Source organism: Podarcis filfolensis (genome assembly GCF_964270895.1).
Source record: "Podarcis filfolensis genome assembly, chromosome: 6".
NCBI lineage: Eukaryota > Metazoa > Chordata > Lepidosauria > Squamata > Lacertidae > Podarcis > Podarcis filfolensis.
The window spans coordinates 68,502,602-68,530,110 of NC_139609.1; the positions used below are offsets into that span (position 1 = coordinate 68,502,602).

Consider the following 27,509-nt stretch of genomic DNA (forward strand, 5'->3'; position numbering starts at 1 on the left):
ATTGCTCCTTAAAATGAATGCCTGCTATACATCTATGCCAGACTCCTTGATGAAGGAAAATGCAAGCAACTTTCCCCTTTTTATATGTATTTATCTTGCTGAGGAACTCTCAGAGCTTCATAAAAATTGAACAGAGGTTAGATCTGGTCAAATGCAATTTTAGAAACTGAGCTAAAGCTATCCATAAATATTGTTTGTGTCTTGATTCTGTGTAGATAAAATTTAATAAACACTATAAATGTTCAGTGTCTGCTTTATTCTACACACAAAAGCCTTCCTGTGCTACTATGCATCTATTTGCTTAAATGATGCAGGAACTCCTGCCTGCATTCAGATGACTAATCCTGGATATGTTCTGTATTTAGTTTTACAACAAGGCTTACCATTTGGTTAACTTTTCACTGTTGTCTGGCCAGCATCTGTACATGTGCATATTGCCTTATCAATCAGGTAAAGAACCATAACAACAAGCAATTTAGAGTGGAATTTTCTTCATGTTTACTCAGAAGTCCTGCACTGAATACGTATTACTCCCAACTAAGTACATAGGACTGCAGTCTTAGTTCCTGATGTTCTTTAGCCCTGGCAGGGATAAGTATAATACAATCCAGGCTACATAAGGGCTCTCGGAAAAGATAACTGGAAGGATGTATTTATCCGATAGAGAATTTGCCATTAAATTGTTAAATACAAGGATGTGGTATCTTGCCCTCCAGATGTATCTCTCATCAACCTCAACCACAATGGCCAGTGATCCACTGCTGGAAAGCCATTAGTTCCTCAGCCCTGGTTTACCGGCTACTAGCTAGCTGATATTAGAGGGTGTGGCACTGGTGCCTAAAAATTACATCTATTTGTTGCCATACACCCACAATATTTGGCAAGCACTGCATTTCTAGCTATCATGTCCAGTTTGCAAGCTTTTTCCAGGGCATCTGCCTGCCCTTTTAAAAACCAGTCTGGGACGAACTATTGCTCTACTATTCTAATGCAGGGGAAATGCTTGCCAATCTTGATCTTTCCTAGACTCAAAATTCCAATCTTGAGTGTGCTGCATCATCAAGATTTTGCCTAGTGTTAGCTAATGCTCTTGATAACAGTTCTACAAATAATACAACTTGATTAGGTGCGTGCTCTGATTCTGTGCATTCTAACGTGACAAGGCTGCAGGAGGCACACAGCCTCTAACGGCTCTTTATCTTATCTCCTCTCTTCACAAGAACTTGATACCTGTTTCATGTGATTCTTTTGCCTTACTGGACATAGGGAAGCTTGATAAACACTAGTTAAATGCTATCCAGAGTCTTAGTGATAAATAAATAAATAAATTTTAAAAAACCGTCCAGTAGCACCTGGTCTGGGTATAAGCTTTCGTGTGCATGCAGAAGTGTGCATGCACATCAAAACTTATACTCAGAACAAACTTAGTTGGTCTCTAAGGTGCTACTGGACAATTTCTTAATTTATTTCGACTGCGTCAGACCAGCACGGCTACCTACCTGAATCTTACTGAGAAAATTCAAGTTAAGACTGGTTTTTCTGGATTTGCTTCTTAAGGGTTTAGCACCAGTGTGGAAAGCAGGCTTTCTCGGGGCTTATAGAGCAGAGAAGGATTTTCTGTTTGCTAAAGATGATTAAATCCTGTTTTTTGTTTCTTAAAAGAACATTCGAGGAGCCCGGCTGAATTAAAACAAAGGCGCCTGTAGTCCAGCATCCTGCGCTCGCAATGGCCAGCCAGATCCGCTCTCCTCTCCCAGCTTACGATTCCTAAACTGCCTCCGATACTAGTAGGCAGGGAAAGCCCTATTCTCCATGAATTTGGCTAACGCCCTTTTAAATGTTGGAGGCTGAATGCCACAGTTAAACCAAGAGCTACGTTTCTTGCATTAACTCTCCACCACAGTGCTCTTATTTATCTTTATGTCCATTTCTGAAGCAAACATCCAGGTCTTGTCTGGCGCGCTGGGAAGAAAGAGCTGCACGTCTGGCCCGGTAGCACCTTTGATGTGGCGGTTCCTAAGATTTTTATTAAAGCTGGGGTCTTCTTCGTTGCGTCTGTTCTTTGGGGCATCACTGAAACCGACAGAGGCAAAAAAAGGCCATTTCCAGGCGACGTTTCTGCGAGACTACTTCATTCCGCGCCCATTCCGCGTTCTAGTTTACGGTCCAGCCCTCCGAATGCCGCCGTCAGAACGTGCTTGGCATGCTGGGGATTGTAGTCTCACGTGGCCACGACGACGACGACTAAAAGCGCTCCTGGGTAGCGTCAGTTCCTCTGAGGCGAGACGGGAATGCCGGGAAGTGTAGTTTCTGCTCCGCCCTGGCCTCTACCGGCCGTCGTTGGCCCTCCTCCTCCTCCTCTCTTGCCCGGGCCATGGCGGATGCGGCCGGCTCGGGCGGGCGCTCCAAAGTGGCGCCCAGCGTGGATTTCGACCACAGCTGCTCGGACAGCGTCGAATACCTGACTCTGAACTTCGGGCCCTTCGAGGCCGTGCACCGGTGGCGCCGCCTCCCGCCCTGCGACGAGTTCGTCGGGGCTCGGTGAGGAGGCTGCTGGGCGGCGGTGTGAAGGGAGGGGGGTTGTCGCTGAGGGGGAGCCCTGAGGGGGCGGCGGCGGCTGACGGGTTACCGGAGGGATAAATAAGGCCGTTTTCTCTTCTTCGTCCTCTCAGCCGCAGCAAACACACCGTGGTCGCCTATCGAGACGCCATCTACGTCTTCGGCGGGGATAATGGGTGAGTACTCCTGCCGGGAATCGCGGATACCCCGTTGCAGGCGGCAGTTTATAATCCCCAGGTCTTGATCCCAGGTCGCCTTCGCGTAGGCGAGGCTGATGCCGCCGTCGCTTTCTCTCTCCCTTCCCTCTGTGCCTTTTAGCAGGGGGGGGGGGAAGTTTCCAAAAACTCCCCAGCCTTCCCTATCACTGTCTTTCTACCAGAAAAGCTCCCCTGTGGAATTGTTGCTTGCCACACGCTTATATTCTCAGGAGCCCGGCTAGGCAAAAAAAAAAGCGAGTGGCAACCCTAAACGCAACTGGAAAGTGTGCGGTGATTGATGGGGAACGGGTTTCTTTGCCGGAGAGATTTGCCTTGGAAATCAAAAGCTACGCATGCAAATAAAAATACTTTGGTTTCTGATGTTTGGTATCTAAAACAGGAAATAGGGAAAAACAAAGAGCAGCCCAGAGGAGCTGAATTTGCTGTTGCTTGCTGTTGTGCTTTGGGGGTGAGGGGAGGGGAAGATGTATATTTTTACATTATTATTTCAGTTTATAATGTATATAAAACAGAGAGAACAGTTATAACAACAGGCAAAAATTAAAAGACGAAAAACAAGGCTATAAAATAGGCATGTAGTAGTTGCATGTGAATTTAAAATAACAAATAAAGATTTATTCACTTTATAAGATCATCAAGCATCCTTCTAGCTTTGCCAGGCTTGTGACAGGGGTTGCCCTGAAAATGATGGTTCCTCTGTATGTGTCATAAAAGAATGCCAAATCATATTATAAGTGACTAGAGTTTGGGGGGGGAGCGTTACTGGATTGTTGTTTTTATTTTGATTATATATTTTGTGGTTTTATATTTTGATTTTCTTCTGTGAACCTCCCTGAGACCTCCAGGTATAGGGCAGTATATAAATTAAATAAATAAATAGTCCTTGTCAAAAGCTCAAATCATGTGTGATTTTAGAAACTGTTTTCACAAATTACAGTTAACAGAGATCAACCTCTAGTTTTGCTTTCAGCTGAATATAAAGAAGTTCTGACACAAACTCTACTAAAGAAGCAAAAACCCAAAAGCCTACTTATTATCTTTTGGTTTCTTATGTTTGGTATATAAAATCTCTGTTTTAGAGCAAATCCAGGCAATATGGGAATAATAACAATGTTATTATGGGTAGTATTAGTATAGTGGGTAGCATTAACAATCAACACAAAGTTGCTGGCAACATATAAAACTAGCAGTAAAAACTGAGCATTGCCTTGTCTCCAACATCATTCCCCACTCTCATGGGGACAATAATATTGAACTGTATAAGCTGCTTCCTCTTAGCCCATTCCCAGCATTATGCCATCTTTGCCATCTTTATCCACAATCTAGAATATAGCTGTCCAATAGTATTCAGCAAGAACTGTTGGCAAGGCTGTTGAGTGGTTTAGCCTACCAGGATTATATTCCACTGATCTTGCGCTGACTGCCAATTTGCTACTGAGCCACATTCAGAGTATTAGTACTGTAATGACTTGTCAAGTCCTGTACAACTTGGGATTTAAGTATTTGGAGCATCGCCTTACATATTGACTTGCTGATGTAGTAAGATCATTGGTGGGGGACAATAGAAGTCTATTATGCAGGAAGCTGGGAAAGGGCCTGCTCTGTGGTGGCACCTCAGCTATAAAATGCTCAGGGGTTGGGGATGATGCCTGCAAATTACCAAAATCATGAATTTTCCTTCACTGTCTCGTATGATAAGATGTCATTATTGCCACTGTAATAAAGAGAAGGCAAAGACTTCAAAGATAGCTAGGAAAAATCACTTGCAAACAAAATAACCCTCTGTCTGGTGTTGTCATATCTCTCCTGTAACTGCTGAAACTTGGTAAGATATTAGAAGTGGATATGCTGGAAGAAATTTATGTTTAAAAGCATTTTGATTATAAAATTGGATCTTGATTATGGGACTCAAAGCAAGTGGTAGAATTATTGTGGGAGAATATTGCAATCTTGACTTAGTCCATGTTGAGGGATGGCAGATCTGTATATTTTCTCAAAGCAATTTACTAATAGAGACGAATGCACATTATATATGTGTGGCAAATTAGTTAACAGTAATTAGTTAACAGTTTCAGCAAATAATAAATGTGTAATATTTAGCAAATCAGTGTAATAGCTGGTAAAGTTAATTGTAATATAAACAAGTGCTATAAATAGCAATATTTGCATATATTGCTTAGCCATTGTTTGGATTAACCATGGTTCAGCAAACTTCAAGCCATCTCACAGATGAGAAAACACACTATGGCTTGTTTCACCAAATCTTGGTTTGTGTTTTGTCTGCTCTTGTCTTATGCCCCTGCAGCTTGACAAAGTCTGGGGCAGAGTAGCCAAACAAACCAATGTTCATCAAGATGGTTGTATTCAGACATAATGATAGGCCATAGTTTAATAAAGCCAAGATTTGTAACCCACCAACAAAGAATGGTTCAATATTTTGGCTTGTTGCCAGAAAACAAATCCTGGTAAGCCCATACGCTGGTTTAAATATCCAAACAAACTATACTTTGGTTAAACAAACCAAGGCTTTGTGTTGTGAGTGAACCAGGTCAGTGTGAATTACTGTGTTTGCTCTCATTTGTTTGGGGTACAAAGCATCTCTTTTGTACTTTCTGCTGCTTAGAATGGTTGGGGACTAAAAACTAAATAACATGTTATATCTGAGGATAACTGTATATATTATATCCCTTATTCTGAAGGAAAACCATGTTGAATGACCTATTGAGATTTGACGTGAAGGACTGTTCTTGGTGCAGGTACAACTATATTTCTAGTGAATATTTCATATATTATTTTGGCATCCATTTTAAAGCCTAACCAATTAGACTTTATAAATGGATGACAAAATTAGATATTACTGGCATGCTGCATTTTTTTAATGGCTAATGTATACTTGATAACTATCTACTATGGGTTTGTAATCAAATTACGTTGAAGTGTTATAGATGGGAAAAGAACGGCAATTTTGAAACTTGTAATAATAATAATAATAATAATAATAATAATTATTATTATTATTATTATTTATTATTTGTACCCCGCCCATCTGGCTGGGTTTCCCCAGCCACTCTGGGCGGCTTCCAACAAAGATGAAAGATACACTAAAATGTCACATATTAAAAACTTCCCTGAACAGGGCTGCCTTCAGATGTCTTCTGAATGTCAGGTAGATGTTTATCGCTTTGACATCTGATGGGAGGGCGTTCCACAGGGCGGGTGCCACTACCGAGAAGGCCTTCTGCCTGGTTCCCTGTAACTTGGCCTCTCGCAGTGAGGGAACCGCCAGAAGGCCTCGGAGCTGGACCTCAGTGTCCGGGCAGAACGATGGGGGAGGAGGCGCTCCTTCAGATATACTGGACCGAGGCCGTTTAGGGCTTTAAAGGTCAACCCTTTGTTTATAAAATTAGGATACAATTCTAAACTTGGAAGTTTGCTAAAAATCTATACAGTGGTGCCCCGCAAGACGAATGCCTCGCAAGACGGAAAACCCGCTAGACGAAAGGGTTTTCCGTTTTGGAGGTGCTTCGCAAAACGAATTTCCTATGGGCTTGCTTCGCAAGACGAAAATGTCTTGCGAGTTCCTGCGGGTTTTTTTTCCTCCCCCCCCCCCTTTTTCCCAAGCCGCTAAGCCGTTTATCAGCTGATCCGCTAAGCCGCTTAACAGCTGATCCGCTAAGCCGCTAATCAGCTGATCCGCTAAGCCACTAATAGCGCTAAGCCGCTAATGGGCTTGCTTCGCAAGACGAAAACACCGCAAGACGAAGAGACTCGCGGAACGGATTCTTTTCGTCTTGCAAGGCACCACTGTATTTACAATAATGTTTTCTTATAGTAAAACAAAATATATCTAGTGGCTGCTGTTTTCTGCAGTTCGAAGACTCTAAAATGTTCTAAGAAAATTCTCAAAATACCACAAATTACATGCATCTGTAACAGTGTGAAATGAACAAATTATTTAATCAGATTAGAGTCAATAGAGCAATAGAAAATGCACCTAAAATGCACGCCAAACTATGAATATTTAAATATCCTTACAAATAAAATATTGTCACATTAATTGAGTACTCTTGCATTTGTACTGCTTTGTGTTACATTGCGCAGGGCTTTTACTACAGGGACCCCTCCAGCACCCAGATATCACCATTCAGCAGTAGTCTATGGAAGCAGTATGTTTGTATTTGGTAAGTTATTAATAAGCTACATCACTATCTGTGAGCAAGTCTGAATAAATATACGTTTGAGGTCTTGCTGGATTTGTGAAAGTGCTGTCCAGCAAATACTAGTGCAAGAATTGACAAGTGGAATCATAAAAGTGTTTGTGTCATCATATAGTAGATAATTGCCAATTTGCCAGTTTTGTAGAGAGGGCACACAACTTAATTCAAATGGGTACCATGAATATGGATATCCAAACGAACAGCTTAATTCTTTATGTACAGTATTCAGGATACTAAAATATATGAATAATGCTGTATTGAGCAATGGAAATTATAGATGACCATGAAAGCATACAGATGCAGTAGATCAGAAGTAAGTTTGTGTGTGTGTGTGTGTGTGTGTTTTAAAAAAGCATCAAAGTTGAATTTTGGGCTGTGCTCTCTACTGATAGCTATATAGCAGTCTGCACCCCAGTTGGTTTGCCTTGTTCAGCTCCATAATTTTATTAAATAATATTTTCAATCTGAAATTGTGCCTAATATCCCTTTTACTGCAATCACATTATCATCATCTAGGTGGCTATACTGGAGACATTTATTCCAATTCCAATTTGAAGAATAAAAATGATCTTTTTGAATACAAGCTTGCAACTGGTCAGTGGACTGAGTGGAAGATTGAAGGAAGGTAAAAGCCTGTGCATCAGTGTAAACCTTTTAAAAGGAGATTCACTATAGTGAATATGATTGTAAAGCCTGCAAAGATAATTGCAATATATTGTCCTTTTAAAAAAAAAGCATCAGTGCTAGTCAGCCAATAAACAACAGCAATTTTTGTACTGTTTAAATTCAGTAAACTCCACTCATTGAGTTTTTAGGACCCCACTCCCAGTGCTATGCACCACAGCCTAACCCATTCAGCAGGGTCCCTGGCCCTCAAGCAGTAGCATAGTGGGGGGGCCCCAGGGGGGCAATGCCCCCATGCCCACCCATCAGCTGACAGGTGCCTGGGTGAGTGCAGAGAGTGCTCTTCACCCTCTGTGCCCCTGCTCTGGTCTGGCAGCGGTGACGGCTGGGTTAGCACGCTCCATCCCTGCTGGGGTGGGGTGGGGAGTTAAGCAAACACTCCTGCACCGGGTGCCAGCAGACAGCACTTTGGCACTGCCCTTGAGAACCTTATGTGGGGACTGCCATGTTGTGAGTAGGGGGACACGGAAGTTACCTTTTCCCTTCTTCTGGCATTTCTCTAGATACAGTTCTTAAACTTTAGATACTACTAACCACTTCTTTAGGCATCAAGGCAAATATTGGGGGGTGGCGAGATATTCATTGGAAGTTTACTCAGTGGACTAATTGAAAATAATGGATCTAACTCAGATGTGTTCATTTATTTCATTGGGTATGTTCAGAGAAAAACTTAGTTGAATACCACGTATTGCCTTTATTATAAATGTGTGTTCACGTTGTCATGTAAAATGATTGATAGGTCTGTTCTTATTTCAGATTACCTGTTGCCCGGTCAGCTCATGGTGCAACAGTCTATAGTGACAAATTGTGGATCTTTGCAGGATATGATGGGAATGCACGGTAGGTAGCATTTTTCTGGTCTCTTCTGGTTCACACACAATAATCCAGCTTCAGTATTGCTAAATATGAAACAGGGTTTTTTGTCTTTCTGAGTTGTAACAAAAACTCTTCTCTCTTAGGACATCTGTGCTAGAGCCTACTGTTTTCTTAATTAGTATTTTAAGTTTAGAGTCGGACCATGATGACATCTAGAAACTTGTAGTTAATAAGACCTGATCTGGCATGTGTGCAGCTTATTGAGCAACTGAAACCGATGTGAAGGAAGATCAAATAACATGTTTAAAGTAGTTTTGAAATATTTTCATTGTTGGTAATTGATAATTCCCATCCTTTAGAGCTTCTTGTGCAGACAAGAACAAACTAGAAGTAATATACTTTGTGCCAAACGCCTTGCTAAGCACTTTTATTTATTTAAACATTAGAAACCACATTTTCATAACATACAGAAAGGCAGTGTAACTCATAAAATGAGGCGAGAGTATGAGTTCCACAGGACAGGGCTTGCCACACTTAAGGCTCAGTCCCTAATAAAAGGCTTGCTGACGTCAGGAGTGTGGGGAGCAGCACAAAGGAAGTGGCTAATTCCCATACTGTCTCTCCATTTCATATTCCCCTCTCCCCACAGCTGCTTTTTGTAGGGGGAAAGGTGAGAGAGGTTTGTTGCATGCATGTATCTGTAATGTCTAGGTTGGTCTTTATTCAGTCTCCAAATTGGAAGGAATCTTATTGTATATGTGAAAGGAGTAAAATATACTCCAGTCTGGTTGTGATCAGCTTTTAAAGAGTATTTTAAAATTGATCTTTCCTCTTGATGCAGACTCAATGACATGTGGACCATTAGTTTACAAGACAGGGATTTAACTTGTTGGGAAGAGGTAAGAGGAATGGATATTTTAAAAAGTAACTATTCATTTTAATGCTTGATATAGTTTGTGTCACTTATCTGATCTAGAGAAGCTTAGTCTTGTCAAAATTAAATTCCTCGGTAACAGTGAAGGTTAACCATTTCTCCAGAACACCCTGATGGCTTTGATATACATTTATAATGGAGCATTTGCCACACATTCTTTATTGAATCCAAGGGTCCACGAATTGTGGACTGGTGGTTTGGATTATGACAGAGCCTTCTCATAGAATTATAGAATTGTAGAGTTAGAAGGACCCCAAGGGTCATCTAGTCCAACTCCCTGCAACGCAGAAATCTCAGCTAAAGCATCTAGGAGAGATGGCCATCCATTCTCTTCTTCCAAGTTCTTTGCACTTGCCAGAGAATTGGGGAAGAGGGAGCTTGTTGTATCAAGAGCTTAGCAGCACAGCATGAGTAGCCTTTCTCTTCCCCTGCCTCCTTCATGTGGAGAGGAAGGTGTCTTTTAGTGCTGAGCAAGGGTTCTTGCTAGAGAACCATGGATACAGAAGGCTGTTTGGATCATTCCCAGGTTGGAGAAAATATGGAATAGCATGCTTTTTAATTTTAATAAAAGGGGAGATGCATTCAGATGGACCCAAATAACTTGAGCCACCAATAGATATTGCTTACATACTTTCAACATTTCTTCATAATAACAAGGGCTATGAACTTACTAAAGCTGAATGTTTTCAAAGCTTAAAACTTTTTCAGGATTCTGAAATCTACTCCTGCATATTTGCATGACCTAAACTCTTACATTTTCATACAACCGAACACCTGTGCTGCTATCCTTCTCAGTTGATGTCTTTACTACTTAACTCAGTAGTTTAAGTTAAATAATGACTGAATTTTATATGTTTTGGTGTAGTAGTAAACAATGAATAGTTGAATTTGCCAAGAATATTCTTGATCCATATGCGTCATTGTTACAATATAACTTATCACCAACATTCAGTGCAAAAACTGTTGTTGGCAATATCTTATTATTGAAGTTTCCAAAGTTTCAAACTTAGTTCATCATGTGACACTGATAGTAGAGAACCAATGTTCATAACTAGGTGTGTGCAGTTACTTCCATTCCACCTATGTATTTCCTGGTAGATTGTACCTTAAGTAAACAAGGCTGCAGTCCTATGCCTGCTTACATGAGAGTAAACCTCGTTGACCTCAGTGGCTCATATTTCTTAGTGAATATGTATAGGATTGTATTGCAAGATATTAGTAAGGTTTATGTTTTTAATACATTTGGGGCATGTTAACAATTGCATGGTTTGCTAAGAACATAGTTGTTGTATATGTTTTGTATATGTATATGTTTTGAGTGAGCAGTCCAAACTTGAAATTGACCTTTGACTTAATTTCAAGATGAAATATGGTCTATTTTGTGTTGCTGCTTTTCAGATTAAGCAAACGGGTGAGATTCCTCCTTCGTGTTGCAATTTTCCTGTAGCTGTTTGCAAAGAGAAGATGTTTGTCTTCTCTGGTCAGAGCGGAGCAAAGATCACCAATAATCTTTTTCAGTTTGAATTCAAGGAAAAAATGTGAGTATCAAAATACCCAACCCAATCCAAATTGTGGCTGAATTAAAAATAATACAGGAACAAGCATTTTGTGCATGTTCAAAGCACATGTGATGGTGCATGTGTGTGTCATTTTTGGACCCAGACGAGGGTGTAAAAGGCAGGGCGGACTTATGTGTGCTCTGCCATTGCACGTGACAACCAGGAAGGAAACCCCCACTCAAATTGGGGGTTGCCTGTACTGTGAAATAGAAGCAGTTGAAGTATTTAATGTGATTTTTATAATGTGCCCACAAAAATATTGGGGGGGGTTTCAATTCAATAGGAAAAAGTATGAAAATACTAATAAAAATGTAAAGGGGGCTGTAGCTGCAGCTGATTGTCATTTGGACTGGGTGGAGCAGTTTTAAGCCTCTTCTTCCTACCCCAGCACTGTGTCTGCTTTTATATTTTTTCTGCTCCCATCAAAGTTAGTGGGACCGTGAGAGTATAAACCCTTTTTTGGGTACTGAATTAGGCCCCCAGTTTGGGAGTGGCCACCCCTGCTTTTGTGTAATAATATTGTGAGATGACATCATGCATTGTAAATGCATTTGACACACCAGGTTGGGGCCAGAAAGCCAAAGCACTGTAGCTCTCCTCGCCCATGAAGGGCAAGGATTGTCATTACAGACAGTTCTTCTGCGCACTTGATGTATATTGGGGCACTTATATGCACCTACTAAAGTCACTTACTCAGACAAAAGCTTGTACTTCTTTCCCATATGTTGCAAATGTTTACATTTATTGCTTACAAGCAAAATTCATTGTACCAATGCATTTAAAATAAGTTTAAAAGAAATAGCACAATCGTATGTCTGTTCAGAAATAATCCCACTGTATTCAGAATTGTCATTAGGATTGCAGTCTGAGTGAGTATTGCATCTTAGACAAGACAACAGATCCAAAACGCATAATATACACATAAAAAAAGAGCTATAGAATTGATATCATACTACAGCTTGTGGTATGCTATGAGAATGAAATATAACATAGTTGTGTATATGGATTCATGTGTGTCTTTAGGGACTGAGCCACTAAAACCTTTTGTTTTCTACTTCAGTTGGACAAGAATTCCCACTGAGCATTTACTACGGGGCTCTCCTCCTCCCCCACAGCGGAGATATGGTCACACAATGGTTGCCTTTGATCGCCATCTCTATGTGTTTGGTGGCGCTGCGGACAACACATTGCCTAATGAACTTCACTGCTATGATGTAGATTCTCAGACATGGGAAGTTATCCAGCCAAGCCCAGATAGCGAGGTAAAAAAAGTATTAAAATTTAAATCTGGTGTGGGGAACCTTTAGCCCTCCAGATGTTGCTTAAAAAACCCCCCAGAAAGTTGCCATCAGGGAAATGTGGCCTTTGGGTTGAAAAATCTCTGTTTTATATATTTGACAGATACAATGTCTGCTCATGTTGTGTGTCTTCCCCCCAACCTCCCCTTCTAGCTACCAACTGGAAGACTTTTTCATGCTGCAGCAGTCATCTGTGATGCAATGTACATCTTTGGTGGAACAGTGGATAACAACATTAGGAGTGGAGAAATGTACAGATTTCAGGTAACACGTTAAAACCACTGGTGTTCAATTCATTTAAGATTATGATAACTATTATTTTTCCCCAGTGACCAAGTTTAACAGCAAGGAACAATTTATTTTAAAAGTTTTTATGTTTGGCTTCATTCTAAATTATAACATGAAACTTTAATCAATGTAAGTTCGACCATTTCATCAACATTTCAAACAATGTTCTTTAAATAACTCATCTTGAAGCATGGCCCTGTGACCAGGAAGAGAGTGCCACATCTATGTCAACATTCATATCCATAACAATAGCATTAGGCAGCTCTCCAAAATAGTTGCCAGTATGAGTTTGCACCCATATGAATAGAAAACAAAGATGCTTAAATGTAGCAGGAGCTTCATATTAATTTTTACTGCACCTGGCTGATATATGCAAACTTCCCTGCCAGAGCATATATCCTTCTACCTGAGCACGGGGCATCTCATCATAGAATCACAAGTACGTCATGGAAATGTGTTATCCTCTGCCTACTTAGCAAAAACCTGATTTGCAAATATAAGAAGTGATGTGGGTGAACACAGCTATTCTGAGATGGCTCAGTGCAACAAGCTGTTCATGTGAAATACTTTTATTCTAGCTGTTCATATATTCCTGATTTTTTTTGTATATTTGTGTTGATGTATGTTGAAATTCACTAATACTACACACATTTCAGATAGCTTTCCATGCAGAGTTGCCCCCACTTGGTTATATATCAAGTGGCCACCTGTTGGCACCTGTGAATTAGGCCTGGATGCTTCTTTCGCACTGCTCCTGTTCAAATGTTGTAAGTCATTCTACAGCTGGCTGCTATATACTGCAACAATACATTGGTTCCAATGGCAACTTTAATAATTACACTTTTGTAATACAGCAATGCAACGACAGAACTTTTCCATTTCAGACTTTTAACAGAACTTCAACTCTCATTTTCAGTTTTCTTGTTATCCCAAATGCACTTTACATGATGACTATGGAAGACTGTGGGAAAACAGGCAATTCAGTGACCTGGAATTTGTTCTTGGAGAGGTGAGTGTGTTCTAATGGAAATGTTGAGCAGAAGCTGTTTCCTTCCTGGCTAAAGAGATACAGTTGTGATACAATATTACACCAGATACATTTAATTATATACAGTACTTTGATGGAGAAGGAGAGAAACAGATGTTGCAAATTGGCTTTTTGTGTGCTTTTTCACTGAAGAGTTTTCTCTATGTATAGGTTATAAGGGTAGGTATGATAGTGGCATATTCCACTGTTATTTAGGAAATAGGGAAATGGAGTAGTACATTGAGTGAGGTCCAGTCAGAGTAGACCATTGAACTTAAAATCATTGATTTCTGTGGATATACTTGTAGTATGCTTAACTGGATATTGCCCATTATCTCTGCTTGTCACTTTTTGTACCCCTGGTTTCAGGATTTTAAAGTTGCCAACAAGAATATGTTAACGTTTGCATGATATCAACATGGATGGTGTAATACTGATGTTGGAAAATAGTGAAATAATGTTAGGTTTATACTAGCTATTGCACATCTGTAGCAATCTCCTCATTTTGTACAGGTACCTCCCCATTTCGCACAGTTGGCATGTGCGTGACCGCTGATGCACATGCCATTTTTGGCACTGCAAAGGGTCAGCACGGGGCGGGTTTATGGGCCGTGGAACATAACTCCCATGTAAATGGGGAATTGCATGTATTTAAAATGAAAATAAGGGTGTTTTTTGCTGTGTCATCAGTTGTTACTGCAGCAAGTTAAAAGATTTTAAAATTCAGCTATCTGTCAAATCCTATAACTGTCAAAGAATGCAGTTCTTTTTCTCTCAACTGTTTGACAGAAGGAAGAAAGAGTGCGAGGACATACAGCCATTGTCACAGCCCGCTGTAAGTGGCTCAGGAAGAAAATTACACAGGCAAGAGAGAGATTGAAGCAGGTATGATTTGCTGAGAAGGTTTCCTTGTGGGACGATTAGCTATTATAGCCGTCATTGTCATGGCATGCATTCTGAAAAACATTTTGAAGAATTGATTCTGTGGTTAATCTCATGACTTCCAGATTTGCAGTTTCATTGACATGGCAGAGCACTATCTATCAAAAAGGGTGACACATTATTTCTAAGTACCTACATAAGTTTGTCTTGATAAATTGAAAGACAGAGGCTGTCATTGGATTCCGTTAACCTGGATGAGCACATATTTCAGAATTGTTTGTTTTGTTTAAGAAACAGGATGTTTTAGGTCAGGGATAGCTCGCGTGATTACCTGAATGCTGTTGGACTATAACTGTCATTATCCCTGCACATTGGCCATCCTGGCTGGGGCTGATAGGAGTTCTAGCCTAACAACATCTGGAGAGCACAACGTTGGTGACCCCATTCTAGGTTTTTAGTACCGAAGTTACGTTAAAAACAAAAGTTAGTTTGCCTGATATTATCTGTACATGGTTAAATGCATGAATGCTTTTGGGGTGCTGTTATGCTGTAAGATTGCCCAGATGGTTCAGTCTTTCCTTGTTCCCATTGTGATGTTAGAAATCTAAGCAAGATGTTGATGAAGAAGGAGAAGGGACACCCCAGATGGAGACAGCAGGCAACAATGTCAAGCTGTGCCGCCTGCAGCCGCTGCTGGAGGTGACCATCCGGGAAGCTGAAGCCCAGCCTTTTGAGGTGCTCATGCAGTTCCTGTACACCGACAAAATCAAATACCCACGCAGAGGTAGGGTAGCAGAATGGCTTCCTAGGAAAGAAGTGTACATTTTCTGTCTCAGCCTCTTTCAGAGTTTCTTCACATAATAACTATGTAGTTTCAATCCATAAACACATTGTTATTTATCTGTGCTTCAATGGCATTTTCATACTATGCTAGTAGAGGCCAATTAAGTTGTGCTTAATACTGGAACAGGGAACCTTTCCCTGCCTACTGTCACACTTTTCTCTCTGTCTTCAGTACATTAAATTAAATTATTTTTTAATATATATTTTTGTGTTGTACAGGGCATGTGCAAGATGTATTGCTAATCATGGATGTGTACAAATTGGCCCTTAACTTCAAACTCTCACGATTGGAACAGCTGTGTGTCCAGTATATTGAGGCCTCAGTCGATCTGCAAAATGTGCTTGTTGTGTGCGAAAATGCGAACAAACTTCAGTTAGATCAGCTAAAGGTAGGTGTGCGCAAGACTATGAATAAGATTTCATTTAAAAACCCTAGTCCAAATAGAACCAGCCTAATTGGTTAAATACCATTCTAGAACATTCTGAGAGAGAAAAGACTTGCTGGTAGATTCTTCAAAGATTATTTGCGGGAGAAATATGACAGACTTGTGTTTTTCTTAAAGTGGTGGTGGTTCTTCAGATGACAAGCAACTATTTGTTTCCTTTAGGAACACTGCCTGAATTTTGTAGTAAAAGAATCCCACTTTAATCAAGTAATAATGATGAAAGAATTTGAACACCTTTCCTCAGCATTGATCGTGGAGATAGTACGAAGAAAACAGCAACCTCCACTTCGAACACATTCCGATCAGCCTCTCGATATTGGTAACGCACCTTCCTTCTTGAATGAAATATAGTTTGTGGCTCTTGATGAATGTAAATAATGACACAGATCCTGAACATGACTGTCTCCAGTTGTTGCCGTCATTTAGTTCTGCTTGCGCAACTACTTTAACTCTTTCAAAAGTTGATAGAGGGATGTAGAACAAAATTCAGTAAAAAAGTTATTTTGAAATAAAATGTATCATAAGAGGATAGTGTAGTGGCACTTTGTAGTTTTTAGCGGGGAGAGAATGGAAATCTGATTGTTGGCTAGCTCCTATTGATGGGCTGACAAGAGGTTACCATCCACTAAAGGGTCATGAAGACCAGAGACCTTGTTGCTGGTCTTAGTAGCCGGGTTGAGTGATGGTGTAACTTTTACCCAGATTGAGAACTGGAGTACCTATCAGTATCTGGTTCTGCATACATAGTTAGTTCCATTGCATTTTATTGCATAATGCTGGTAGAGGGCTGTCCTTATAATAAAACTCAGTGGCTTGCTGAAGAGAATCATTTGACCAAACTATAGGATAGGAAAGAGTGAAACTCTTAGATACCACTTTTCTGTTTGCAAATTCTATTTTTAAGCCGTGCAAATCCCCCTCACTACTGATGGTGATCAATTTGGTTGATTTGAGGTGATTATCTCTCAACACCCCTAGCAGTTATGCTAAGGAGGATCACAGTGTACTCTCTTATTTAACATCTACATGAAGCTGTTGTGAGTGGTCATTAGGAGATCTGGAGTGAGGTGTCATGAGTGTGCTAATGGTTCCAGTTCTTTTTCTCTTGCAAAATGTGGTGGCTTCCTGCCATCATATTACACCACTTCTGAAAGAATTTCACTGGTGGCCAGTTAGTTTCCAGGCTAAGTTCAAGATGTTGGTACAAAGCCCTAAACAGCTTGGGACCAGATACATAAAAGACTCCTTACATACCCAATCAGTTGCTGTGCTCTGCAGGTGAGGGCATCCTGCAAATACAGTGGTACCTCGGGTTAAGTACTTAATTCGTTCTGGAGATCCGTACTTAACCTGAAACTGTTCTTAACCTGAAGCACCACTTTAGCAAATGGGGCCTCCTGCTGCTGCCGCGCCGCAGGAGCACAATTTCTGTTCTCATCCTGAAGCAAAGTTCTTAACCTGAAGCACTATTTCTGGGTTAGCGGAGTCTGTAACCTGAAGCGTATGTAACCTGAAGTGTATTTAACCCGAAGAACCACTGTACAATCTTATCAGGAGGTCTGTTCTAAACAGCGTTGAAATCCAGCCTTTAGTCTGGTGGCCCCTACCCTTTGGAACTCCCTCCCCCGCCCGCTTCATATCAAAGAGGCACTGTTTGTTGTTTTCGGTTCCTGTTGAAAACTTTCCTCTTTCACAAAACCTTCTAAGTGGAGATTTTTATCCCAGACAGTGTCTGTGTTGGCTTTGAAACTGTTTTATATATATAATTACTGTTTGTATACGTGCAGTTGTTTTTATATGTGGTTTTTATTTTATTGTGAAGCCACTTTGAGATGCTTCATAGGTAGTTAAATGAAATAAGTACTAATAATTTTGGACTAAATTTTCCTTTAATAATGTGATATTTTGCTTGCTTCCTCCCTCAAAGGAAAGCAGTATACAACTGTGACTCATTATTATTATTACTTATTTTATTTTATTTTATTTATTTTATATACTGCCCTATATACCCAGAGGTCTCAGGATGGTTCACAGAAAATATCAAAGATTCATATTCATTTGAACTATACATTGATCCATACTTGTGTGTTACGTTTATTCTCTGTATGTTCATGTTCAGGAACCTCATTGATTCAGGATATGAAGGCCTATCTGGAAGGTGCTGGACTAGAATTCTGTGATATAACTCTACTCTTAGATGGTCACCCAAGGCCAGCTCATAAAGCTATTCTTGCAGCCCGCTCCAGGTATGTTCACTTAGATGTTTTATTATGTTTTTGTATATGCTGGAAGCTGCCCAGAGTGGCTGGGGTAACCCAGTCAGATGGGCGGGGTGCAAATATTAACATTATTATTAATTATTATTACTAGATCAGTCATTCAGTGGTACAGAGTTATACTTTCAGCTGTTGGGGCTTTACTTCCTCCTTTCATTTCTCTTAGGTTTCTGTTTCCTTTCTGTTCTCCTTGTTTCTTTTATGGCATATAGAAGTGAGTTCCTGAATGGAGTTCCGCTGCTGTTGGAATGGGGATCTCTCTTGATGTGTTATGGATATTGAATACACAGTGCAAAACAGATTTGATGTCCAGGAACATCAGAGATCCATGTTAAAATAATTGTGTCCTCAGCCCCGGTTTGGATGTTGGCTTATATGCAGAGATTGGGGGCGGGGGGGGGGAGTATAAGAAGCTGAAATCTGGGGGGAGTATAAAAAGCTGAAATCTGTTCCTGTTCTCACAATCAGGAGTAATGTCAAACAGTACCTAAGAAAGATAGTATCTTACCATAGCCTTTAAGATGCCACAGTGCTATTGCTTTTGCTGCAACATGCTAACCGGGCTACCTCTCTGGAAAGCATAGATAACTTTGATCGTAAATTTGACTGGATACCTGTGCCACTGCCACACTTAAACTACCAACTTTTAATGGAATGTTTTGCTAAGAGAGGTTGCAGAAATTATTGGGGAATGAGAAATACAAAAGTATTTTTTTCCTCTGGGATAGGCAACTTAGTGTGTTGCAGGGGAAACAACACTGTCTTGTTGCACCTTAAAAGATTAGCATATTTATTACAGTGGAACCTCAGGTTACGTACCATCCTCCTTATGAGCGCTCCAGGTAATGAGCTCCACTAACCCGGAAGTAGGTGCTCCCGGTAGCGAGCTTTTCCCCGGGATGCGATCAGAAGTTGTGCGGCAACAGGAAGCCCCATTAGCGAAAGCACGGCTCAGGTTAAGAATGGTTTCGGGTTAAGAATGGACCTCTGGAACAAGTTAAGTTCGTAACTGGAGGTACCACTGTATAGTGAAAGCTTTTTTGGACCTGAGTCCACTTCAACGGGTGTTTGATGTAAATTGGTCAGCTTGTGCACACATGTGGGGAAGAGTGAAGTTAGAGGGGAACCAAATGCAAAAAGAATATTAAGAATTATGTAAAAGCAAAATGGATAAAGTGGCAATTGACTGACAAGACAGTGTTGGTTATAACACAAACATCCTGGCACTGGTAAGATAATCAACACATTGTGATAAAAATCCATAAGGTTGTATCTAAAGCAACGCTAAATAACTTATTGCATGAGTCGAACAACAGATTTGTAGACGGCACAGGGGAAGGATGAGGGCATTGTTCAAGCCACATTGTTCAAGTGGAAGTCATTCTGCTTATGCAGTCATTTAGTTTGAAACCACCCACTTTCTGAAGTCAAGCTACAAGGGACAGCATTGAATTTTTTGAAGAATTGTAATACGGCATAAGCTTTCATAGAGCAGAGACTACTTTATAGATGCATGTAGTATAATCCTAAAGCAAATTTGCTAAAGGAAAGTATAGGGAAATAGATTATTAAGAAATAAATTTAGAAATGCTAGTTAGTTGGTACGCATTAATCATTGTTTGTTCAAGACATCATATGGGATGTGTTTCTGAAAAAGCTTGTTAAAATTCTGCATTTTGATAAGCCTAGACTTAAGCAATTTAATATATAAAAGAGGTATTTAGAAATGCCTTAGGCCTCCCACCATCCACTTTTTTTTCTTGCTGGCTAAAAATTAGTGAAACAATCTTATGAAAAGCAGACAGTAGCAGAAAAATGCCTTAATTATTTTGGCTGACCCTGTTTCTTCTTGCATCACCACATTTGCATTTTTTCCAGTTACTTTGAAGCTATGTTTCGTTCTTTTATGCCAGAAGATGGGCAAGTTAATATTTCAATAGGTGAGATGGTTCCAAGCAAACAAGCATTTGAGTCTATGCTAAGATATATTTATTATGGTGAAGTGAACATGCCTCCTGAAGATTCTCTGTATCCTTTATCTGACTATATAGGCTGGATCTATTTCCTTGATACTTTTATAAAAATGTACTTAACATTTTAGTGTTTCCAGTTCACACATTTTTCTCAGCTATAAATATGCAAAAACCATACTGAGGTGAACAGTAATTATTTGTCAATGAATATATTGTACATCTAGGCTAAGTCTTTGAATGAATCTTAAAGGGTATAATAGGATTTTGGGGAAAGGGCTAGCTTTGCATAGTCAAATGGAACAGTAAATAGAGTATGTTTTTTGTGAGCATTAACCTAAAAGCTCAGATGAGTTCATTTTTCTTTTGTCTCTTAGCATATTCCAAACACAGTTAAGACTGGAGAATCACTGAATATTTGCTTTGGTTCTCCCATCTGGTGTAAAAATATAGGGTAGTTTTTCCAGGGCACCTTTCCCATACTTCTTTGTATAGATTATGATATTCCTTAGTGCTGTTCCTGGCCAAAATCCTTGGACAGACAAACAGATAGTTTCAGTTTAGGAAGCCAGTTAGTTGGCAGTTTACCATAAGAATTGATCCTCTTCAAGGACACTAGTTCTGGTTTTTCGTTCCATTTTTTGCTTATTCTGTCTTTTCAGAATGTTTGAGTTCACAGAAAACCTGGAAACAGCAGCTGCATATATAGCATGGTTGATGTGGCAGTGCTATGCATGGCCCAGAGCCAAAGACAACTTTCAAGGAGGCAGCCAGCAGCAATTATAACAATAACACATTAGAGAGAATGCAGCAGACAGAGGTCAAATCTCTGTTCATCCTTATTGCCATTCCATTTAGGTTTATGGTACCTCTGTTCCTTGCAACTTGAAACATGAATTTTCTTTAACTGGCTTTTTTTAGCTACCTCTTTGCTGCCCCTTATTATTATGGATTCTACAATAACCGACTCCAGGCATATTGTAAGCAGAACCTAGAAATGAATGTTACTGTGGAAAACGTGCTCCAGGTACTTATTACCACCTAATCAGGAACTAACTGTAATTACAATTACAATTAATAACTGTAATTACAATTAGCTCCTAACGTATTTTTTTCTATGGAAACTTGTCAAATAAAAGACCCATAAATTTTTGTCTTGGAGGTTTGTAAGATGAATTCACATTCCCAGATGAACATTACGGCCACTGCCTAAAGAGGGTTAAATGCACTCCTTCCCGTAGAAAACAGTGCGTAGATTGGGATTGCATCCTACTGGCCCCATGGTGTAAAGACACCCTACAAAGTGGCTAAATCCTTAATATATTTCTACAACAGACTTGAACTGATGCAGTATCATAGGAATTGCCCCAATTACTATTTTATTTTCTAAAGTTTTGTTTTTTTAAAAAAAATTGTTTGTTTGTTTGTTAAGTTTTATGGAATGGCCCCAATTACTTTGTGACTGCCATAAGTTTAAAAATGGAGGGTGCATAATCAGTATCTAGTTCTATGCTGTTTTCTGCCTCAAATACAAGAAAACACGAAAATCCTGGGAGCGATCCTATACACAAGAAGCTAGCATAAAGCAAGCCTGGTGTAAATTAAGCCGGTGCAAATACACTAGGATTCAAACTCATTTCAGGAGTCGGGCTACAGCTGGCTGAGGCAGCCTAAGCCTAGCAGAGGGAGAACAAGCTTTTAAAGTAGTGTGTTACAGCACCCTTTTGATGGCCTAATTTACACTCAGTTGCCAGTTTCCTTGACTGAGCTGTATGCAACTCCCCTTTCTCAGGGCTTACATTGGCTTAAGAGTCACTGGGCTTGGCTCAGCCAGCTGGGTCCTGATTCAGCCAAGATCGGGGAGTTCTGTTGATGTCTCTGTGCCTGAGCTGAGGATGAGGAAGCCAGTGTAGCCTGTCTGTACTGGGAACCTCTCAGCACAGCTGGAGATCTTTTGGATCTTAATCCTGCTCACCCCAGTGGATCTTACAATAGGATTGCACCATTAATCTATAAAGACTGCTCTTAAACAATTAAACATTTAAAGTGGTTTGGTTTGTTGTTGTTTTTAACATAGTAAAAATGTAGAAACTCTGTTTCAGATTTTAGAGGCAGCTGACAAGACCCAGGCTCTGGATATGAAGAGACACTGCTTGCATATCATTGTTCACCAGTTCACCAAGGTTGGTTGGATGTTTTCTTGGGTTCTGGGCATCTGCTGTCCCCTTTCACTGCCATGGTTGAAAACAGCTTAAGGTAGTCCTCCATTTCATTCTTGTTCCTCCCTTTGGACTGTGTGCTATGCTTTTATAACTTGTCTTTAACACTGATAAATATATAGTCACTAACATGATTTTTACATGTTTGTGGTTGTGTTTTCCATTTCTTCAGTGCCTCTTTACCTTTTATTTGTTGTCTTCTTAAATACTGACTGTTCTATGTACCTTGTTTCCATGTGTTTCATTTGGCCATATAGCATACAATGTCCTTTCTGGTAATGAATGTAAATAGAACTCTCAGTTTTCTATCCCAGGGAAAAGATCTTCTGCAACTTTGCAAAATGCTATTTGCATGGAATTGCAATATACATTTATGTTGGTCAAGATTTAAAAAAAAATCTCTGAAAATATTCTGAGAATCTAAGGAGCTTTAGATATGTGTTTCACAAGCAGGAGCTCTGCCACCCACCCCCAGACACACAGCATGACAACCTGCTCTTTTTTTTTTTTTTTTTGAAATAATTTTTATTAATTTACATCAAAAACAATAAACAAATTAGTTCACATCAATTGAATCACATCTTACTCTTATTTAGACTTCCTTCAGTTTTTCCGTAAATCATTCGTAGCTGTCATATAAGTTACGCATTTCCTAGTTTTATATTGACATTCTTTGTATCTTTCTATTTGTTCCCTTTAGCCAATATTTCTTAATTTTTTACAGTGCTTCTTTGAATCCCCTTAGCGTTATCTGACCATTACTTATGCATTCCAGATACTCCACGAATTCGTGGAGCATGACAACCTGCTCTTGAAATGCAGGGAATGTGATATGTCATAGAAAGGTCACCTGCTCAAAGGAACAAATCCTCAAAATTCCATATTGCTACCTCTAGCCCATTTCAAGAGCCCAGTAAGGATGAAGAAATGCATAACATTTAACAGCAGTGAAGCTGATTTGAAGTACCTTTGCAGTGTTTAATCCAAACATGCCTTTCCTTTCTCAGGGTTTTTTTTTTGTGGGGGGAGAATCTACAGGGCTGTAGTAGAAGCTGTAGTGCATTGGGCTGATGGGCTAGTGTCTGTGATGTCAGTAAGAAACTGCCTGTCCAACCGCAGACCAATTATATATATATTTAAAAGCCTGTCTTCTAACTTTAAATTAAAAATTATTGGATAAACATTGTTGGTCCACACCTGTCATCTCAGTTGCAAAGCCAGCAAGAACCCAAGCTTCCACTGTGGCTCAGACTATCCTTGTATTATTATTATTATTATTATTATTATTATTATTATTATTATTATTTAAAGAAATCTAGCTCTTTGTAGGTTGGCCATTTTCTTTGAATTATTTACATTTTTACAGTGTTTTGAAATATTTATAAAACCTCTTTCTGTTGACTTCTGAAAAAATATCATAAAATGAGTTCCAGAAACACCCTCTGCTTATTGCAGAGAGATGAAAACTAGAAGAGACGAAGGGAGATGCTTTTTTTTGGGGGGGGGAGGTTCCATCTTCACTAAACCCGCTTGCGTAACAAGTAAAAAGTGTTTCGTTATATTGGAATTCTGTTTCCTAAACTGATCAGTTTTATTAAGCTAAAGAAAGGCTGGTTTTTTAAGAATAAAGCTCTACGCCTCATTACAAAATCTTGTTCAGAGTTTAGTAAGTGTTAAATCGTGTGCCCCCCCCCCTGGAGTTTTTTGTTCTGTTATTTCTTTGTGTTGGAGACCTAACTATCCAGGACAATGCAGTACCTTTTTTCCTGCTTGATAAATGGCAGATTCCCACCAATGTTAACAGCACTACTCTCTTTTATCCCTTGATAATGCTACTGTCCCCTTTTTGGGGACCTTTAAAGTCAAATACATATGCTGAGGGTATAATAGATTCCTGAGATAGAATTTTTATATATGAATAAGCCAATGTATTGTAATCTTAGTGAAAAGCCTTTTCCACCCTTGATGCAGAAATTGGTGGATGAAACTAGCAATATTTAATGGTCAAGAGGGTATTATGAGTTTCTTGTGATTTCAGTGGCGGGGGTTTTTTTTGGGTAAAGTTTTTTATTATAATGTATAGAAAACACAGTATAATTATAACAACAGAATAAAATTAAAAGATGAAAAACAAAGCTATAAAATAAGCAAGTAGAATGAGTAGTTGCATGTGAGTTTAAATAACAAAGTCCAAGTAAAGACACTTGAGATTTCAGTTTGAGAAGCAGAATGTGTTATTACTTTACACATACCCACACTCTTTTATTATGAATATTAGGTATTGACACATAATAAAAATGCAACATGTTTTTGATGCTGTTTGTTTGTTTGCTTGCTTGCTTGCTTACTTTAGAAGTGAGATTGTACTGTCTACTAGGAAAAGTATGGCTGTTGCTCAGAATTTAAAAGGAGTCAATTAAAAGCAAGTCTGTTGCAAGTGCTGTGCTCTTTTGAAACTCTGGTTGCAAATGACACCAATGTGAGGACTTTTTAAAGTAGGGAAAAGAATACAAAGTTTCAAAATACAAGGGTGCACACTTGCTTTTTAAAAAAAAAAAAAACACAACCCAAAGAATCCTTTATGTTGGTTCCAATATTTAATTTTGAGATGTTTGGAAACCTAATCCCTGAATATGTAAATATTATGGTACATAATGCTTAGTGCTCTTGTATGTTTTTGAACAAATTAAGTGCTGTATTATATTAAAATGCTATAAACTAATAATAAAAATTACCTGTACAAACAGGATACAATGAGGCTGAAAGAAGGCATTACAAAACTTGCCCATATGCCCTTGACGTTCATCAGTTCCAGCACAGCTGTGTGAGCTTGGGCTGATTAGAGCTGTAGTCCAAAACATTTGTAGGGCATCAGATGGGCATGGGCTATGGTGCCTACAAAATAAACAAATATCATTTTTATTATTCTATGTGTTTCAAACATTGTTGTGTTACAGTGAAAACTAATTCCCTCCCCCTCTTTTTTCCTCTTGAAGGTTTCAAAATTGCCAAACCTTCGGTCCCTCGGTCAGCCTCTCTTACTTGACATCATAGAATCATTAGCAAATCACATATCAGACAAGCAATGTGCTGAACTTGGCTCAGATATCTAAGATTTCCCGTGTTCTTCATATTGCACTTTTTCTTCAAGAGATGGCACTTTTCCTACCTGTACCACCAGTCTCTGTCTAACCTTTGTTACCATTCCACGTTGATCTGGTGAAGAATGTCCTCAAAGCATGAAAACCTTTGAATGTGTGAAAGGTAAATTTGAACCTGAACCTGACCACAGGGATGCAAAGAGAAGATGATGCGACAGTTCTCAGGCATGTTGGCACTACTAAGAAACAAGCCTGATACAAATATTTACTTAACTTTATTACTGATAATGCCTCTTTGATTCTTTGTCCTTGAGAGCATCACATTTGAACCACGACAAAATGGTTTTATCCAAACACAGAAGTTGCTTCCTTTTCCCATCAGTACACTTCTGATGCCTGGCACATTTAATCAGGTGGACTGAGATATAGAAGCTGAAGGAAAAATGATTCAGGGCCTGATGGCTTCAGGTAATTATGAATGCAGTAGAGCAGCCAAAACTGTGTTCTGCTTCTCCGTCAGTGTAACAAGTCACTACATGGAGCATCTGTTGACAAGGTGCATCCAGCATATATTTGTTAAGTCGTAGATGTTTTTCCTTTCCCAGCATCTAAGCAGATGTCACCAAAGACTCTTTTCAAAACAATGTTATACCTTTCATTGTGTCTGTTTGTAGTTTAAAGGTTGAATATACTTTCTGAAAAGCAGAGCAGCAAAAAAATGTAAATGTATATTGGAATGTGGTGTACTCTCGAAAGCCTTTGACGCAATCTTTTAATTAGGGAACATTAATGCCTGATATTTTGCACACTTAAGTTCTCAGTATACCTTAAAACATTCACATAGAAATTGATCAAATAAAAGTTGTCTCCTTGTTTGTCTGCAGTTTTTTTAAAAAAATGTGTTTTCATTAGCAACCTCAACATTCCCCCCCCCCCCCCGCCCACAAAGGGAGTATAGCTGAATTGCTGGCTTGCTTTCTTTTTGCTTGCTTCTCTACTCTCACTGTACTGCTTTTGGAAACAAAAATGTATCTGAATAAAGCAGACCTTTCAATTAACTAATAGAGCATGTTTTGCAGTTGAATCAAAATGTCAGTTACAAGTTTCAGTAACAGAGGCATGCACAGGTATGCCATATTGGAGAACTCAGAAGGTGATCTCAGGGTCCGGGTAGGTTCATATGGAAATAGGTATCTTGAGGTATTGTGGTGCTGAGCCGTTTAAGGCTTTATAGGTCAAAGCCAGCACTTTGAATTGGGCCCGGAAACTAATTGGTATCCAGTGCAGTCAGACCAGGATTGGTGCTGTAGCCTTATTGGAGTTCACCGATTGGGTCTGCGTTGCTCCGGGACAGGAGGAAGGAAGTCAAAATGACACCGAGTTGGTTCAAAGAAAGAGTTTATTCTGCTCTCCGGATAGCAGAAGGCACTTGCATGATGAGTCCACAGCAAGTCCAAAGAAATGACAAGGTTCATGCAGTATATATATCCTCCAGGCATCCTCTCCCCCTTCCCTAGCTACGTCAGCTTGTATACGCAGGTTGACATCACATATGTTCCTGCTCTGGTACTCTCAACCATAAAAGGATCTTCCTTCCTGTACTTCTCACCATAAAAGGATCTTCCTCTTCCTACTCTTATCTGGGAAGAGGTCATGATCTCCGGGAACACGCTTTTGACGTTCTTCCCGGACATTGGTCTTGCGCGTATTTTGTGGTCAGCACATAAGATAAAGTTCTGACGTGTTTTCTTTGTTCCCCTAGAGAGCCAAGGCCATCCCTTGCCATGACTGATAAAGGAGAGAGCTTGTTTATGCAGCTGTGTCCTTATGATGTTTTTGCTCAACAGTTCAAGTTTTACGCATTTAAAAGTGCTCTCTTTTGAAAGAACAAAAAGGGGGGGGGGTTGAGTCAGTTTTAAACTTGCTACACAGAAACCCATTCCTTCAGTGCAATATGCTCAAACCGTCTTAATTCTGCACAGGCTGAAGTTTCTGAACCATCTTCAGAGGCAGCCCTATGTATGCATTGAAGTTATCTAACTTTGAGGTTACCAGAGCATAGACAACAGTAGTTAGACCATCCCTGTCCAGATAGGGGTGTAGCTGGGCCACCAGCCGAAGCTGATGGAAGGCACTCTGGCTCACTGAGGCCACCTGACCCTCGAGCGACAG

At 39.8% G+C, this 27,509-nt stretch overlaps 1 protein-coding gene across 2 annotated transcripts; it reads left to right on the top strand.

Moving 5' to 3' along the window:
* The first annotated feature begins 1,477 nt into the window (after nt 1–1,477).
* On the top strand, nt 1,478–26,395 carry LZTR1 (leucine zipper like post translational regulator 1). 2 transcript variants are annotated; one of them, XM_083617386.1, is made up of 20 exons: nt 2,162–2,541; nt 2,673–2,735; nt 5,477–5,533; nt 6,879–6,958; nt 7,511–7,619; nt 8,435–8,518; nt 9,336–9,393; nt 10,827–10,966; nt 12,048–12,249; nt 12,439–12,549; nt 13,490–13,582; nt 14,390–14,485; nt 15,083–15,266; nt 15,545–15,714; nt 15,934–16,090; nt 17,891–18,017; nt 19,926–20,075; nt 20,939–21,044; nt 22,120–22,200; nt 25,233–26,395. In XM_083617386.1, exons 1-20 carry the CDS (start codon nt 2,375–2,377, stop codon nt 25,347–25,349), a joined length of 2,352 nt encoding a protein of 783 aa, XP_083473512.1. In that variant the 5' UTR covers nt 2,162–2,374; the 3' UTR covers nt 25,350–26,395. The 2 variants fall into 2 exon arrangements, with proteins under 2 accessions (XP_083473513.1, XP_083473512.1); XM_083617387.1 differs by lacking the exon at nt 19,926–20,075 and having other exon boundaries at nt 1,478–2,541.
* Nucleotides 26,396–27,509: the final 1,114 nt, after the last annotated feature.

Coding starts and splice junctions, on each gene's coding strand:
- LZTR1 (XM_083617386.1), top strand. CDS start 2,375: ATGGCGGATGCGGCCGGCTCGGGCGGGCGCTCCAAAGTGGCGCCCAGC. Junction 8,519..9,335: donor GGATATGATGGGAATGCACG/GTAGGTAGCATT, acceptor CTCTTGATGCAG/ACTCAATGACATGTGGACCA. Junction 20,076..20,938: donor ATGCCTCCTGAAGATTCTCT/GTATCCTTTATC, acceptor GGCTTTTTTTAG/CTACCTCTTTGCTGCCCCTT.